The sequence below is a fragment of the Psammomys obesus genome, unplaced genomic scaffold, assembly GCF_907164565.1.
Source record: "Psammomys obesus unplaced genomic scaffold, mPsaObe1.curated_primary_1811, whole genome shotgun sequence".
In the NCBI taxonomy this organism is placed as follows: Eukaryota; Metazoa; Chordata; class Mammalia; order Rodentia; family Muridae; genus Psammomys; species Psammomys obesus.
The window spans coordinates 22,728,165-22,744,751 of record NW_026596064.1 but is presented as its reverse complement, the minus strand read 5'-3'; the positions used below and the strand labels follow the sequence as shown (position 1 = coordinate 22,744,751).

General features: G+C 44.0%; 1 protein-coding gene across 4 annotated transcripts in view; it reads left to right on the top strand.

Moving 5' to 3' along the window:
* Positions 1-16,587, top strand: part of Boc (BOC cell adhesion associated, oncogene regulated) — a 71,766-nt gene that overhangs the window by 32,142 nt on the left and 23,037 nt on the right. For 3 of the 4 annotated variants that reach the window (XM_055625174.1, XM_055625173.1, XM_055625172.1), the window contains exons 2-3: positions 2,328-2,504; positions 3,092-3,370. In XM_055625174.1, coding sequence (XP_055481149.1) covers positions 2,423-2,504; positions 3,092-3,370 — 361 coding nt within the window. In that variant the 5' untranslated portion in view covers positions 2,328-2,422. Of the gene's footprint in view, positions 1-2,327; positions 2,505-3,091; positions 3,371-16,587 lie in introns of those variants that run through there. The other variant, XM_055625175.1, reaches the window with a different exon arrangement.

Genomic DNA, 16,587 nt, shown 5'->3' with positions numbered 1-16,587 from the left:
CTTAGGTGCTCCATCTCAAGCTTTGCATATGAATATACATACATACATACATATGTGTAAATTATACATATGCATACATAAGTGTATATAAATATAGACCTTACAAAATGATAAGCTGCAGGTCTTTTAACACTGAAGAATCATAAATAACTCCACACTAGATTCTAATATATATTTTTTTTTCATACATATTCTGACATATATATATATATGCATATATGCATGTATATGTATAGAAGTCCATATGGGGGAATGGCATTCAAATCCACATGCTTAATGTCCCGTCTTTTCCCTCAGATTTGAATACATTCATATTTGGGGCCTGAACATACTTTTTTAAAGACTCTTAGGAGATGTCTCTGCTTTAGAATCAAAGTAGACAGTAGATTGTCATTAATGCTGCCTAATAGATCCCCTCCTCGATTTTCTGACTCACTGAGGGCCTAAGGGCACATGTGTATATTTATATGTGTATTATATATAAGATAGGTAGGTAGATAGATAGATAGATTGATAGATGGATGATTGGTAGATAGGTAGGTAGATAGATATAGTTAGCTAGACAGACAGACGGATGGATGGATATAGAACATAAGATATGTGTGCATACGTGTTTTAAGTAAGGTTCTCTAAACGTCACACCTTTAGAGTATGTGAGGTTCTGGGCCCAGTCATCAGTATTTTCCAAACCAAACAGAGCATGCTCATCCTGTGTCAGACTGTCATGTTCCTAGCACTATAAATTAAAAATAAAATAAAAAGCCAAAGTAAATGCATCTAAGCCAGATATGGTAGCTCATACCGATAAAACCCTGTAAAGCGCTGAGCGGTCAGGGTAGATCAGCCTGAACTACATAGTAAGCTCCAGGTCAAATTTGGCTACAGCGTGAGACCCTGGCTCAGAAAATTATCTGGGAACTCAGTTTCCCTAGGCAGCCAGGAAAAAAAACCTTCAGTGACACACAGCCTTTTCTGTTGTGGTTGTTTGGGACTTTTTTTTTTTCCTGGTCACAATCTACTTTTACAAAATGAGACCCCAGAATCCTTCCTTGGGGTCAGCTCATTCTTGTTTCCTCTCTCCCCTCCCACTTCTCTACCACATCATCCTTTTCTCTGTGTTGCCTTAAAAAAAAAAAAAAAAAAAGTACAGTGGTGGTTGGCAGTAGCAGTGAGGGCTGTTTTCATTTTGAGCTGTAGAAATTACCCAGGGTGCAGAAGTAATGGGAAGTGTTTGGCCTGTCCTCTTAAAGCAGTAGGGGTCTTGGGCTGAGTTTCCTCAGTAAACCCTTTGTCCATTTTACAACCCCAACACCTCTGTGGGCCCTGTGCCTAGATGAGAAACAGACCTTGGCCTGCTCTGTCTGCCTGCCCCCACTTTGCTATTTATTGCTTCACATTCATATTCCCCCTTTCTCTCTCTCTCTCTCTCTCTGCTCCCTCCCTGCTGTCGTTCCTAGGCTGGGAAGAAAGTTGGTGCCAGTCTCCTTAAGGGCACTGAGAAACTGGGGCATGTCGTGAATGAGTTGGTTCCTTTAAAAAAAAGAAATCCTGTAACTAGGAACCTTTGCGGGGTTCTATTTTAATACATCATCATCTCATTGGGGAAAAGTTGATTAAGAATTAAAAAACAAAACAACAAAAAACAATGATCTGGAAAATTGAAAGGACACAGAGAGTTATACTTTTTGACAAGGTGTTTCCTCTAGGAGCCACTGTCTGGTCATAGTCTTATTCCAAATCTGTTAAAAAAAAAAAAATTAATGGGTACAGGGCCCTTGATAGGAAAGGTGGAGCAGAAAGCACAAGGCTCCTGAGGCAGCCCCCGAGGCTCTTATCCCAGGAGCACAGTGCCACAGCCATGCGCCGTTATGTTTCTGGTACTCCATTTCCTCACCTGTAAAGCAGAGGAACTCAGTTAACTCCTGACAGTGTTGTCCAACAGTCTTCCGCAGACGTAGCGCCATGCAGCCACAGATATGTAATTTCTGATACAGAGTGAGAAGGATGTTCTCGTGTTTGCACTCACCAACATAGATACTCCCCGCCCCTATGTGGCCTTTCCATAGTTCTCAGCCCCTCCATGCCTTGGGCTCCCCTGCCTTCGCCATCAGTCCCCAGACAAGGCTCTTTCCACGATCACATTCTCTTCTGATGAAGGAAGAATCCTAATATGATGTATCCTTAAGATAAGAAATGTCAGGAAGGGCCTCTTTGGTCCCCCGGTAACACGGCCACTTTGAATGCTGCCTGTAAATGCGATGGAGCGAGGTTGAGGGATGGGTCAAACTCCAGGCAGTCTCACATTCTCTCAATTTCTCTCGCAACAGGACTGCAGGGGACAGCAGTGTCTCTACCGGTGTCCCACGCGGCTTATGGGACTTTGGCTTGGAACCCTCTGTGACACGCTACGCTTCGTGGGGCGATGACCATGTGCCGAGGAGCGCGGCCTGTGGTTGCGCTGGTTTGGCTTCTCTTAGCCACGGCAGGCTGCCTTGCTGATCCGAGTGAGTGTTTTCCTTCAGTTCTCAGGCCGGTTCTCAGGCCGCCCCTCCCGGGAGAGCACTTAGTCCTAATGTCAGAGGGAAGCAGGGGGCGGCTTAGAGCACTACCTCTCTACCGACCTCCAAACTGTAGCACACTCAATACCATATTGCTTAGAGTTTTGTATCTTGGTAATTTCAAGGTACACTAGTAGGTGAGGGGTATTAATAAAAGCTGCCTGCGGTGAGCGTTTACTGGACGAACACAGGGCAGCCATTTGTATGCTCTGTGAGCCTTAAGGCAGTGCTTTGAGTCAGGCATTACTAGCCTCCGTTTACAGAAAGGCCAGCATTGCACAGCTCAGAGCCAGGGGCATTGGATTCAGCCCACGTCTGTCCGACTCCAGAGCCTGAGCTCTTGCCTTTGTACTGTATTACCGGGTAGCAAGGGGACTTTCTGGAAACAGGCAGGGCAGGGAATGGGCAAGGGCAGCTGGGTTATTCAGGGGAAGAGCAACTTGCCCGGGTGCTGAGCTTCTCAAAAGGCGGCGGCTGTGGTGTCAGTTTCCTGGGGGCCTCAGCTCCATCCTGCATTGATGTTCTTCTTCTAGACGCAGTTCCTCAGGTCACGGTCCAGCCCATGTCCACTGTCCAGAAGCCTGGAGGAACCGTGATCCTGGGCTGTGTGGTGGAGCCACCACGGGTGAACGTAACTTGGCGCTTCAACGGGAAGGAGCTCAATGGCTCGGATGATGCGCTGGGTGTCCTCATCACCCGTGGGACCCTTGTCATCGCTGCCCTCAACAACCACACTGTGGGACGGTACCAGTGTGTGGCTCGGATGCCTGCAGGAGCTGTGGCCAGTGTGCCAGCCACGGTGACGCTAGCCAGTGAGTCTGCTTCTTCGAGGCTTTGTGTGGTGTGGTCTCACCTTCTTCTCCCACTCTCTCTTCTCTCCTATTCCTACCCTTTGCTGTGAGTCAGAGCATTAAAGGGGTCCCAACTTCTAAAGCTTTTCATGGTGCTGTGGTGGCTGCTCAGCAGCCTTGGGGGCCGTGGTGTCCCGGAGAAGTTCTCTTCTGAGCAGGATGATACGTGGAGCATCTACAGGGAGTGAACTGTTCTGGGGGCCCAGAATTGGTGCCGTGCCTCCACTTGGTCAGTTGTTTCAGGAAAATATGACCGCTGCTCCCTCACCCCTTTCCCTCTTCTCCCATCCTCAGAGTGCTTTCAGTCAGGGTCCCCTTACCCCAGACGAGCTTGTCACCACATCACCATTGGCTTTATGGGTGATGCGGATCTAGAAAGTGAGCTGTCCCACACCACAGTGTGAAGAAGAATATGTCTACAATATGGGTCAGTTGAAGTCAGCTGAGGTCACTGGGATGTGTGAGATGTAAGCCCTGGAAAGAGAGTTTCAAGGAATAAGGGAAGCAGAAGTACAAGGGAGAAAGGCTTGTCCCTGCCTCTGGCCCCACATCCCCAGGAGAACATCACTGCGGGAGAGTGGAATAGGGCTGCTGGTGGTGCTCCTGATCTCCTAGGAGATACCAAGAAGTTCTAACCCTTCCTGCACGGGCCAGGCAAAGAGTGTCTCCCTGAATGGCTAGCTTGACCTTGAAATGCATGTTTTCCCACCCTGCACGGAGCCACTCTTCATGGAAGAAAGGGGGCCACTGAGTCTGAGTGTTGGGGTCTCTGGGAGCAGGCTGAGCCCTGGGCAGAGTGCAGCTAGGCGCTTCCCTCTGGCTATGCTTAGGGGGAGAGTAGGGGATATTGGAAAGCCTAGAGGAAGAGAGTAGAGATAGGTAGGGACCATCACATCACACCAAGAGTGGCCGAGATCAGAACCACACTTCTTGGCATCAGACATTTCCTGCCTCCTGTTACCAATTTTTTTAATTATAATTGCACTATAGAAAGTTTGGAATATGTAAAAAGCAATGTAACCTTCACACAACCATGATGGTCATTTTGGCATCTACTCTTCCAGTTTTTAGCCATACCCATATGTTTATGTTGTTATAATATGACTGAATAATATAATTTGTATTCTTATCTTTCCTCTTTGGCACTCTATGACAAGCATTTTCCTTTGGCCATATGATACTTCACCTTTCTCCTTCAATAGTGTGAAATGCACAGTAAAGTGCAAAAGGTGTGGCTCCTAAGTGGCCAAGCAGTGAGCTTCTGCTTATGGGTATAACATACAAGATCATGTAGCTATCACTCTAACATCCCACTGTGCCCTTAGCTAGATTGCTGACTCTCCTTTTCTGTAGTGGAATTCCTCCATAATGGACTGAAGTATTTCCTATTGCTGGGCAATTCATTCTTTCCTACTTGTTCATTATTACAAATAAGATGTACCTTTCAATATTTGTGCCTTAAAGGGGCATCTAGGAGAAAGAGTCTATCTGCAAATGATTCTCATGTGTCTGCAGATGCTCAAGACACTCTATAATTCTCTATCCAGCCTAATGAGGAGACAGCCTGAACCTTTTACTGTTTGGAGAAGGGGAGTTGGAGGAGAGGTGGTTTAGTTTGGACCTCTCTGTTTGATTCAAAGTGTATCTGTGTGAGAAGATTCAATTTACAGTCTTTATTTAAAAAAAAAAATTCTGGCTCCTGTTTTTTCTGGTGCTTGAAGGGTTGTGTGGTTGGCAGAGAAGGGCATGTGCTAAAGTGGAGCTGGTCTCACTTGAAAGCCAAGAACTATTGGCTTGTCATTCAGACGTGAATCCAAAGCGAAATGTTTGGACCTGACTAAAAAGAAAGAAAAGTTGAGGAAATGGGGTGAGCAGGTGGGGGTGAGTATCCCGCTGAGGAGGGAGTTAGGGGAAATGAGCTGCTGCCTCCCCCCATTGAAGGAGAGAGCACTGGGCTGGCAGGAAGGCTGGAGGGGCCAGAAAACGGGGTGCTGTCTTTGGGTTAATGCCACTGGAAAGTCTGGCCCAGACTCAGCAGTTAGATTAAATTTCTGAGGACACATTCCTGAGCAGAATGGGGCTGTGTTTTGTTGATTGGCTGGTGTACAAGGAGACTGCTCTCTACAGAGGGGTTTACCAATGGCACCCCCTGCGTTGAGAGGCAGGCAGGGCAGGAGAGTGCCAGTGAGCATGCATACACACCCCACACTCAGTGTTTAAGGCCTGTTCGGGGGCCTTCCTTCATACATTCATCTTCACACAAAGCAGTGCTGTTTGGCCTACCTGGCAATGTGCCTCATCCTGGCTTCAGGCTAGAGGTCACTGGAAGCCATTCAGGGGAGAGTCAAGGATCTGGCTTGAGGATTCAGGGATAGGGCGGCCCCTGGAGAACTGTCCTGGCCCAACCCTCTGGTTCTCCTGTGTTGATGCTGGGCATTGTTGAACTTTGTCCTGGCCAGGGAACATCAGCTTCCGAATTTTGGTAAAAATAGAGATAGTTGAGAATCACCGGAAGAGTCTCACAGGTGTCTTCCCCACCTGCCTTGCTATGTGGGTAGGAACCATTCACTCTCACTGTGGCCCTTGGAGAATTTTCTTTATTGTTTAACTCAGTGGTTCTCAGCCTGTGGGTCACCACCTGTTGGGGGTGTCAAGTGACCCTTTCACAGGGGTTGCCTAAGACCATCAGAAAACACAGATATTTATATCATGATTCACATCCACAGCAAAATTCCAGTTATGAAGTAGCGATGAAAATAATTTTATTTTCTGATCATCTGATCATGGGGTCAACATGAGGAACTGCATTGAAGGGTCTCAGCATTAGGAAGCTTGAGAACTTAACCTCACCTTGCTTCTTGGTAATGTTCTCCCACTGCTAATGTCTCACTTCAAGTCTCCAGTCTGACTCTTGATATTTGAAACACCTTTGACTCTGAGCTCCTTCCTTCCTTCTTCCTTTCTTCCTTTCTTTTCCTTTACACAAACATTTTGCTAGGTGGCTACAACTCAACCAACAACTCTCCCAGTCTGCTCTAGAGTTAACAGCAGATAGCAACTGGGGAACTCCAGACTTTTCTTCCTGGCCCCCAGTTCCACCTGTGAGATTCTCAGCACAGCACATGGGGTTATCTCAATGGCCTCACGGAGCTGGCCCAAGACATGTAGGCCCCTTCTGTCCTCTACCCCTAGTCATCCACATAAACTCCTACCCACTCCTCTATTTTCTCCCTTTTCTACTTTTTAAAGGCAATTCTTCCATCACCTAATAGCCACAGTGTGGTTAGGAATTGAAGATGTGATGACTGTGTAGCTACCTTCCAGTTACTGTGTAGTAGGTGATTTTAGTGTTCAAGATTAACTTGAAGTCTTAAGTTGAAGCTGAGATAATTGGGATCCGTAGCTTTATTTAAAGCCTATGAGTGTGAAGTCCCCGAAGACTGCTGAAAAGTCCTATCGATGGCTTCAGAGATCAGAAAGCAAAGGGAGGCCAAAAAGAAAGAGATCTACTTTGGCTGCTGTCTCTATGAGTACATCTTTTTTGAGACAGGGTCTCTCTTCATAGATCTCACTCTGTTGACCAGAATGGTCTCCAACTCACAAAGATCCTCCTGCCTCTGATTCCTATGTGCTGGGATAAAAGGTGTATGCCACCACCTCCTGGTTCCTAATTCTGTGTTTGTGAGGAAAGGAAGGATGCAGCTGGGCATTTGTTACTGCAGGATATCTAATTTCTTCTTCTCATTTCTTTGCACACGACTACTTAGCAAACCACAACCAACAACATCCAACTACCAACTAGCTACACACCTATCAGATTTTAGCATTTATATATCCTCTGAAAAGTTCCCAGAATTCCAAATGTCACAAACTTGCAGAAACTATCTGCAGCTGGCAAAACCACACCCCTGCCAGAGCATGAGGCAAATCATAGGCACCTGCTACAAAGCAGCCTCATATCCCCACACCTGGGATTAAAATAAAAACATATTCGCACAACATGCCTGTGTTTTTAAAAGAAAGCAAGATTACAAAATTCTCACTACAGTTGTAAGAAGGGCTCTTTATCATACTTTAATATAACTTATCTGTGACATGAAGAGCCAAACATACAGTAGAGAAAAATAAATAAATTTTATATTTTGGGTGTAAGTCTTAGCTTTGCCACTTAAGAGTCATCATGGTGTGTGTAATTCACTGAATCTCCCAGATTTGCCACAGCTGCTGTGAAATGAACACAATAAAATGATATCACCAGGTTCATGGGGCTTTTATTTTTCGGTTGGTTTTGTTTTGGGGCAAACGAGAGAGTATGCAGTAATAGTATATCCTGAGGCATTTTAGAAATTCTAGTTTTTATTTGTTGGCCCATTTGGTCAGCAAATAACTTGCAAAGAATCTTCTTGAAGGAGGCTCTGGGGCTTAGGTCAAGCCTTGGGTGACAATCTCCATTCTGGAGAGAGCTCTTAGAGGAAGTTAATCCAGGCCATTCCCAGTATCTAGACATCACAGAGACAAGACAGAAAGAACTAATCCCCTCTCCAGGAGTTTCTTAGCTCTTTGGATCCACGTGCTTCCCAGACCACAGTCCCACTCCAGCTGCCTTCAGGAGCAGTCGTAATATTGCTATACAATGCTGGTGGCTCTTAGAGCTGCCCGCTGTACCCCTGTGGGTTCCTGCTTGCTGAAGGTTCTGTAGACAAAGGTGGTATTTACTGGCTAGCTGGTCTGACCCTGGCCTTCACATGGCAGGTTTTACAAACGAGCCATGGGTGTCCTTTCTCTCATTCCCATCAGTCACTTTATTGACATAATCTGGTCTGACCTTGAACTATAAGAGGCCATTCAGGGCCATTGTAAACAATTTTTTTTCTTAAAATATTTATAACTTCTTTTATTTTAGGGTTCCTTCATCCTGGTCAGAGCTCCAAGAAGTTGAACAAACAATAAATATACACTAAGTTTAATTATATATACCTAAAGTATGGGTAATTATATATTACACAGGGAGGGGACTTATTTTAAAGAATTGACCCTATGCAGACAAGCAACACTGGTTAAAGGTTGATGTTTCTGTCTTGAGTCCAAAAGCCAGAAACTTGGGCAGATTTTCCATATTGTCTTTCTCCAGGAAAATTCAGTCTTTATACTTAATACCTTCAGTTGACTGACTCAATAATTCCATCTCCATTATGGAAGACAATCTGCTTTACTCAAAGCTTATTGATGGCAAATGACAACCACATCTTTCTCCATGATAACTAGACTAATATTTTACTAAAGAATTAGTCATTAGTTAGCAGAAAAGTTGACGAATGAAATTAACCATCACACCACTCACACTGATCACCAAAAATATACTCTATCTACAGTAGTTTAGGATTACATCTCTTTAGAGGCAATGTGAAGAAATTACATTTCATTAATTCCAGGTGTCAGCAGCATTAATGGCTCTTTCATACCAATATATTTCTACTCTGCTAATGCAATGATTATTCCTCAGTCTTTATTGGCCCATTAACTCCATTGAGCTAATGGAGTTCTGGATTTCAGTCCTTGATGGAGTTGTACACTGGAGATAAAGACTCACAGACTTCGTTCTTCAGTCCCTCTGTTGCAGTCATGGTTCTCTGGAGGAAACTTGCAGAATGAATCTTCCTATATAGAAAGGGGATTTATTAGGATAATTTACAAGCTGTGGTCCAGCTACTCCACCAATGGCTGCCTATGAACAAGATATCCAAGAACCCAATAATTAGTTGTTCAGTCCATGAGGCTAGATGTCTCAGCTGATCTTCAGGTATATCCTGAAATCCTGAAGAAGTAGATGGTGGATCTTCCCACATCCAATACAGATTAGAATTGGGCCTTCGCATTTCAAATGATTTAATCAAGAAAAAAAAATGTCCCTCATAGGTCAATGAGGGTAGTTAATTCCAGATGTAGTCAAGTTGAGAACCAAGATTATCCATTACAACCTCCCAAAGGATAAAGGCACAGGCTTCATGGAGCCTTCTTGGCTCGGTACCTGTGTGTTGTCAGAAATTGCTTTGGACACATTTGACAATTTCATTAAGGTCTTTGTGTATGAGGTTTAATTTGTTGGTATTTTTTTTGTAAAAATATGCATATATATTGGGTCTTGAGTTTTACTTTAAATTCAGTTTACCACTTATATAATATGTACTAACTTTTAGCTACCTCCCCCCCTCCTATTTTTAGAACAGAGAGTTAGAGAGACTAAAAGAGAAGGAAATATCCAGGCTAACCAAACCTATATCAAGAACTTTATCTCCAGCCATCACTATGATGCTCTTTCTAAAACATATTCTATTGCCTCAATTCATTATCTACCCCCCCCTTTAATTTAGTTTTATCCTCAGGCACTCACTCCTTAAAATATGTAATCTATCCTTAAAGACTTCAGTAAGGCGAAACCAAAGTCAATGAGCCCATCTTGGGAAACTGCAAACCATTCTCCAGCATTGACTCCTCTATTTGGATGTCATGGGGAAGCTAGTGTCTTAAAAACTGTGATGTATTTAGGATTTCCAGTACATCACAGTAAGATCTAGTCCTGGTCATTGAGGACCTCTCTGTCTAATGGAAAAAATGATCTTCCATGTGGCAACCCCCCACGTTGTCTGTCAGAGATGTGAACAGATTTTAATGGGAACTGAGAGGCTAGCAATGGATTTATTTCAAGTTTGGAGGTGGCAATTACCAAGAAAGACTCAGGAACTGAATCATGGAGGATGTGTGGATCTGCTTTTATCTTTACTGTTTTGAATCTTTACATGCCACCCCCAAGCCTTTAACAATTAAATTCAGCCATCCACATGGTGGACAGACCTAGGGACAGTTTCTGGAACAACACAGATTTTCCCATAGTGAACACTACCAAATTTTTTATTTTTAAATTTTTTATGTGTATGGATGTTTGGCCTGTGTGTACGTCTGCATACCATGTGCATGCCTGGTGCCCAAAAAGACCAGAAGAGAGTGTGGCATCCTCTGGAACTAGAATTACACATGATTGTATGTATAGAAACGGAACCCAGCCCCTCTGGAAGGGCAGCTAGTACTCTTAACCACTAAGCTAGCTCTCCAGCCTTCCCTGATTCAACCCCGTTACCAAATTCTTAATCTAGCTTCATGAGTCAGCTGTATTCCATGCCATTCTCCACTCTCTTTCTTTCACTGTTTTGTCTCTTTCCCTTTAAGGACTGTACATGTTGTGGTTCAGAAAGAAGTTCTAAGTTTTGTTTGTATGTGTGTTTGTCCTGCAGTAGCATCTTTAACCTCCAACACACAGCAGTCTGGCACAGTCTGCTTGACTCCCAGAGAAAACAAGAAGGAGCCAGTTGCTCCAAATTGAAAAAAAATAAAAATGTGTAGCAGCTTGGCTAACTCGTGGACTTCTGTATAAGCCCTTTGCTTTGGAATGAAGGGATGAAGGGATGGCAGAGTTAAAAAAAAAAAAGAGTTGGGGGAGAAAAGAAAACACAGGTGGCTTCCTGAGTTGCCCCATGAGGGGAAGGCAGTCTGCAGCTGAAACCAGGCCTGGGACAGTTTCATGGCAGCCAGGATTTGGAAAGGGAGAACTGGCTTAGTTTGAAATTTAGTGCTTTTGGTGGTAAATGATGTGTTTGACTTGGCCAGGTGAGCAAGAAAATCACCCTTCAGACCCAGAAGGCCCTAAGCAACTGAATATGTTAGTGGGGGAGAAAAAAGAATAAAAATGCCTGTGGCTCTAGGCCGAAGTCATAGCTAATTTCTTCTAGTTTCAGATAAATAAGGCATGAAATTATCTTGCAAGAATTACCCCTGATATTCTGGTGGAGTTTTCAAGTGGCAACAGCAGCAGCACTAATCTTATGCAACCTGGGAGAAGCACCTAGACTGACCTGTGCCGTCAGCTCTGCACAGAGTATCTTCCTTAGCCCTGGATATCCGCCTGAGAGAGCCAGGGGTACAATTCACTTTTTCCCAAACCGACCTCAGGTCTATGGTACTTTTACCAAGACTATGTTTAAAGATTCCCGACCCCCTCTCCGATTCTTTGTGTTCTCAACCACCTGCCCACACAAACAAACTCGTAGGTCCTATGTCTAAGCTAAGAGAAAAGGAGAGGCCGACAGGAAGCCGGTTGTGCTAAAGATGGGAGGAGGCTTGATTAGTTTGGTTTGAAACTACAGGGCGCTGGGGGGCATGATGCAAGGTGCCTTCTGTAAGATGAGGAGAGATGATTTAGTGAGTTGATAAGTTCCTTCACGCTCCACTCTAGTATATGTGGGGAAGTTTAATGATTTCTACTCTGACCTTAGTTTTAGTCTTCCAACCGTTTTGGGGCCTGGTGAACAGTTTGAGAACTAGAGAACGCATCTGAATGAAAATCTCATCACTTAACAGCGGCAAAAAATATCTAATAAACAAAAAAACAGATGAAACACACAAGCAAGCAAGCAGACAAACAAACAAAAACACCTCAGCATTTTTTTTTCTATTAAAAAAAATGGTGCTAAGCCTGGTGGTGATGGCCCTTGCCTTTAATCCCAGGAGATAGAGGCAGGTGGATCTCTGAGTTCAAGGCCAGCCTGGTCTACAGATCAAGTTACAGGACAGCCAGAGCTACACAGAAAAACCCTGTTAAAAGGAGAGAGAGAAGAATGGAGGAAAGAAAGGAAGAAGGGAGGGAGGGAGGGAGGGAAGGAAGGAAGGAAGAAAGGAGAGGAAGGAAGGAAAAGAAAGGAAGAAAAAGAAAAAAGAAAGAAAGAAAACGGTGCTTTATTTCCAGTGACTGATTCTCTATGATTAACATCACCAGGCAGTGACTTTAGGGACCACAGGGTAGAGCTGAAGCCCCAGTGTGCTGCATCCATCTCACCTAGCACAGCCCTGCCCCCTTCAGCTTACTCTTTCAGTTTTCAAGACTTCAAGTACCTCTCTAGGAATCTTTCATCCACCTTCCTAAGTCTGCAGTGGGGCTCCACTTCCCAGTTTCCTTAGCGTCCCTGCTAGAACCCTCTGGTGGCACAATCTTTGACTAAAGGGAAGCAACCGGAAAGATCCATATCTGTATCTGCCGTAGGCCATCAGTGAAGGTTTAGAAAGGGAAATTCTTTGATCTACAGAGATGGAAAGGAACTGCAGTCAGTGAACAAAGATAGTAAGATTTCTCTGCCAAATGTGATATATTAGGAGCAGAGACTGATGACTCATATGTGTATGAAAATGACCATGATGAAATGCATTACTTTATATGCTAACTTTAAAGAGAGAGCAACAGAAAGAAAGAAAAGAAGGAAGGAAGGAAGGAAGGAAGGAAGGAAGGAAGGAAGGAAGGAAGGAAGGAAGGAAGAAGGGAGGGAGGGAGGGAAGGAGGAAGGAAGGAAGGGAAAGAAAGAGAGAAAGAGAGAAAGAAAGAAGAAAGAAAGAAAGAAAAGAAGGAATGAATGAAGAAAGGAAAGAAGAAATAAAAGTAAAGAGAAATTAAATTTTGTTTTGTTGAGTTTTAGTGAATTTTAAGAAATAAAATATTGAGGCAGCAGAGCATTCAGTCTATAAGAATTTCTCTACTGACGTGGGCCCCAGTTTTCTTATGATGATGACAGAAAAGTAGATTATGAAGCAATCTGTGGATGCATCAAAATGCCAAGACTAAGGTTTTTAACTCTTATTTTTATGTATAAATGTTTGCCTGCCTGCAGTCTGTGCATCACGCACATGTAGTACCGGCAGAGGGCACCAGATCCCCCGGGGTTAGCTCCCACAGTGGGTGCTGGGAACGGAACCTGGGTCCTCTGGAAGACAGCTGGGTATGCTTAACTACTGAGCCATCTCCACTCGAGGCTAATTAACTCTCTTTTTAAAAGGTCCGTTTTGTGTATGCGCACACGCATGCATTTGGCAGTGTGAGAGTGCAGGTGCCCACAGAAGTTTTGGATTTCTGGAGCTAGAGTCACAGATGGTTGTGAGCCACCCAGTGTCAGTGCTGGACTCTGAACGCGGCTCCTCCGCAAGAGAATGGTCATTCTTAACCACCAAGCCGAACTCTCTAGCCCCAGATTTTTTTAAAATTATTTTAATTAATTATTTGAGATTTTCACACCATTTTTGATCCTGGTCACCTGACTCTTCTATCTCCTCTCAGATTCCCTTCCCCACCTCCTTATCCACCCAATTTCAGGTTGTCATCTTCCTCCTCTTCCTCCTCCTCTCAAATCCCAGATACTGTTGGGAGTGGGTCCTACCCTGGCGAGTGCTCAACCCTCCACTAGAGACGACGGCCCCGCCCTCTCCCAGCAGCTATTAATCTTACTGTCCCCTCAGCTAGTGGTGCAACCCCAGATTTTTTAACCCTTGATTCTTATTGCCCAAATGGATAGTCTTAACACACATACCCACGAAATCTATTTAAAAATTAACCTGGGCATGGTGGCACACACCTTTTATCTCAGTACTCCAGAGGCAGAGGCAGGAAGGATCTCTGTGAGTTCATGACCAGTTTGGTCTGCATATCGAATCTTAACAGCAGCCATGGCTGCACAGTGGAGACCCTGTCTCAAATTAAAAATACAAAGAAAAGAAAAGAAAAAGAAATCAGTAGGAATGTGAGTGAGGCTTGATACATTCTTTTAAGGCTGCTGCCTAGTTCCTTTCGAAGCCTTGAAGCCGTGACACCTAGACATTTGTATCATAGTTCAAATCAAGTATTAATTAACTATTTATTGTTTTATTTATTTGTCATCAAGTACTTTAGTTATTATCAAGTATTTTGTGTATTTATTTATTATCAAGTATTAGTTAACTGCTTATTGTATTTATTTATTATCAAGTTTATTTATTTACATATCTATTTATTATCAAGTTTTAATTAACAGAAGCATACACCCCCAGTTACCCACATGACCTGGCCCTTTAGGAAAACAACAGAAAACATAAAAAACTAGCTTTTTAGGCAAGAGTACACTTTACTACAAAAAAAGCTAAAACCTACACGGAGCTATTTTCCCTTTGAGGTGCTTTTACACGTTAAGTGGGCAGTTCATTCTCTTGGCAGTTTTCGTCCCTAGGCTATTGTTTCCCACAGCTCTGTGTTTTGTTGTTGTTTGTTATGTGACAAGTCCTGTGTTTTCTGTGCTTGGAAAGTAAGCCTTACAGTCTTTGTTCTAGTAAATCTCTGCATTTTTATGAAGACTAGACAAAAACAGGTTGTATAATTAAAAAAACAAAACCCTGAAACTATTTTTTTAATGAGTTGGGTGTGGCATCAATAGAATGAAGAAGGAATTTGTGTAAAAACAGGGTGATAATACAGAAGGGCTTTTAGGAAAAAAAAAATGATGGAAGTCGAAAGTGTGGAGGACATTCAACAAAACGGGGTGCTGGCAAGATGGTTCAGCGGGCAGCCTCACTTTCGTGCAGGCCTGACACTTGAGTTTAGTCACCAGATCCTACAAGCTAGATGGCACACGAGCACACACACATGCTAAATAAATATGTTAGAAGAGAGAGACAGTCATTGGAAGCTTTAAGGGAAAGCCAGTGCTGTTGAGAGCAGCAGCCCCCACAAATGTGTAGGGAGAGAGGAGGGCCACATGAGCCCCTCTGTCCGCAGGACAGTGGGCCTGTCTCTCCAACCTGGAATTCTGATTACAAGGGCCATGCCCAATGGTCTCTGCTCCCTTCCAAGCTGCCCGGCTCCTGTTCTCACTCTCCTCTCTCCTTACCCTGGCCACCAGCCCTCACAAAGACCATGCTGAGATCCAGCTTTGCCTCTGATGAGTCCAGACCACCAGGATTCACATGAATTTTCCCATTGCTAAGTTTATATTTATATTTATATTTGGATGATCAGAGAAGTATGTGTGATGTGGGTTGTTGGCAAGTAAGTCCCCCTTTTTTTTTTCCCTCCCCTCTCTCTTCCTTCGATGTATTTTTTTCCAAACTATTTCATCGGGTCCAAAAGAAACTGAAGCTCTGTGCGCCAGCCCTACCTCGCAGAAGCACTGAAGCCAGATAAATGAGGAGGGCTGCAGACATCTCCCCGTGCAGCTGGCTGCCAGACTCCGTGGAGACATGGCTCCATCTTCGACTTGCCTTTGAGGATTAATCGCATTTCATGTTCTCTTATGTCTTTTAAAAATATTTTTAATTGGTTCAAGCCAAAAAAAAAAAAAAAAAATTCCTAAAGCCTTAAGCCAGTTTATTGCAAATCATTTAATAACATTGCAAAATAGGTTCCTTTTTTTTTAATTTCCTTCCATTCACACGTTTGCCTCTGTGCCTTCTCTCCTGTTCTTGCTCCCAATTTTCTCTCTCTTGCCTTGACCATGGTTTTTGTTTTGTTTTGGTTTTATTTTTTGCCTTTAGTTTCTGCCTTCCAGCCTTTCACCTTCCCTCTGTTCTTAGCCCTTCCACCTTTCAAATGTGGGAAACTACACCTCAACGGAGGAGAAAAAAATGAAACAAAACAAAACAAAAAAAAACAACAAAAAATGATTTAACAGCTAATCTGTTTGGCAGATGCAAAACTTCCCCCCACCCACAGAAACTGGTTTTTATTTAAATAAAAGACAGCATAGCCTGCCTTGCTTTCATCAGCAAGTGTGTTTGAGAAATTTCATGTCATGTTTCCATGGCTGTCAGTAAAGCGTTTTGTTTGGAGCCAAAATTATTTGTACAATTGGATTGGCAGGGGAAAAAAAAATCCCAAAGAGAGCAAACGTATTTATCCACCATCCTGGCCTGCCAAGTGTGGCACGAAGCTTGCTTCTCCAGCTTCCCCTCTAAACTGCACACGGCTTGAGGCAGTGTGACTACTCGGGCTGTCGGTGGAGGAGCTGTTGGGGACACCACTCCGGTGTATGACTGTGTTGTGCCTTAGGTTGACCGCACCTGTCTGATCTGTTAGGTTAGAAGCCCCCACTGTCCCGGGCCCATCTATTTCCTTTGCATTTTCTGTGGGCACCTGGTGTAATTGTGAGTACCAGAATGGCTGAGTGGCAGAAAACACTGGTGAGGGCCAGCCTCGTGAATTACAGTTGTGTTTAGCTTTAATGGTCTGTGTGCCCTGGCTACCCACTGCTAAGCGCTTATTCATTTCCTCAAATGCTCAGCTTCTGAAAAGCCTGCCCAAGCCATGGCAACCCCAGTTGCTCTCCAAGTGCCAGGCT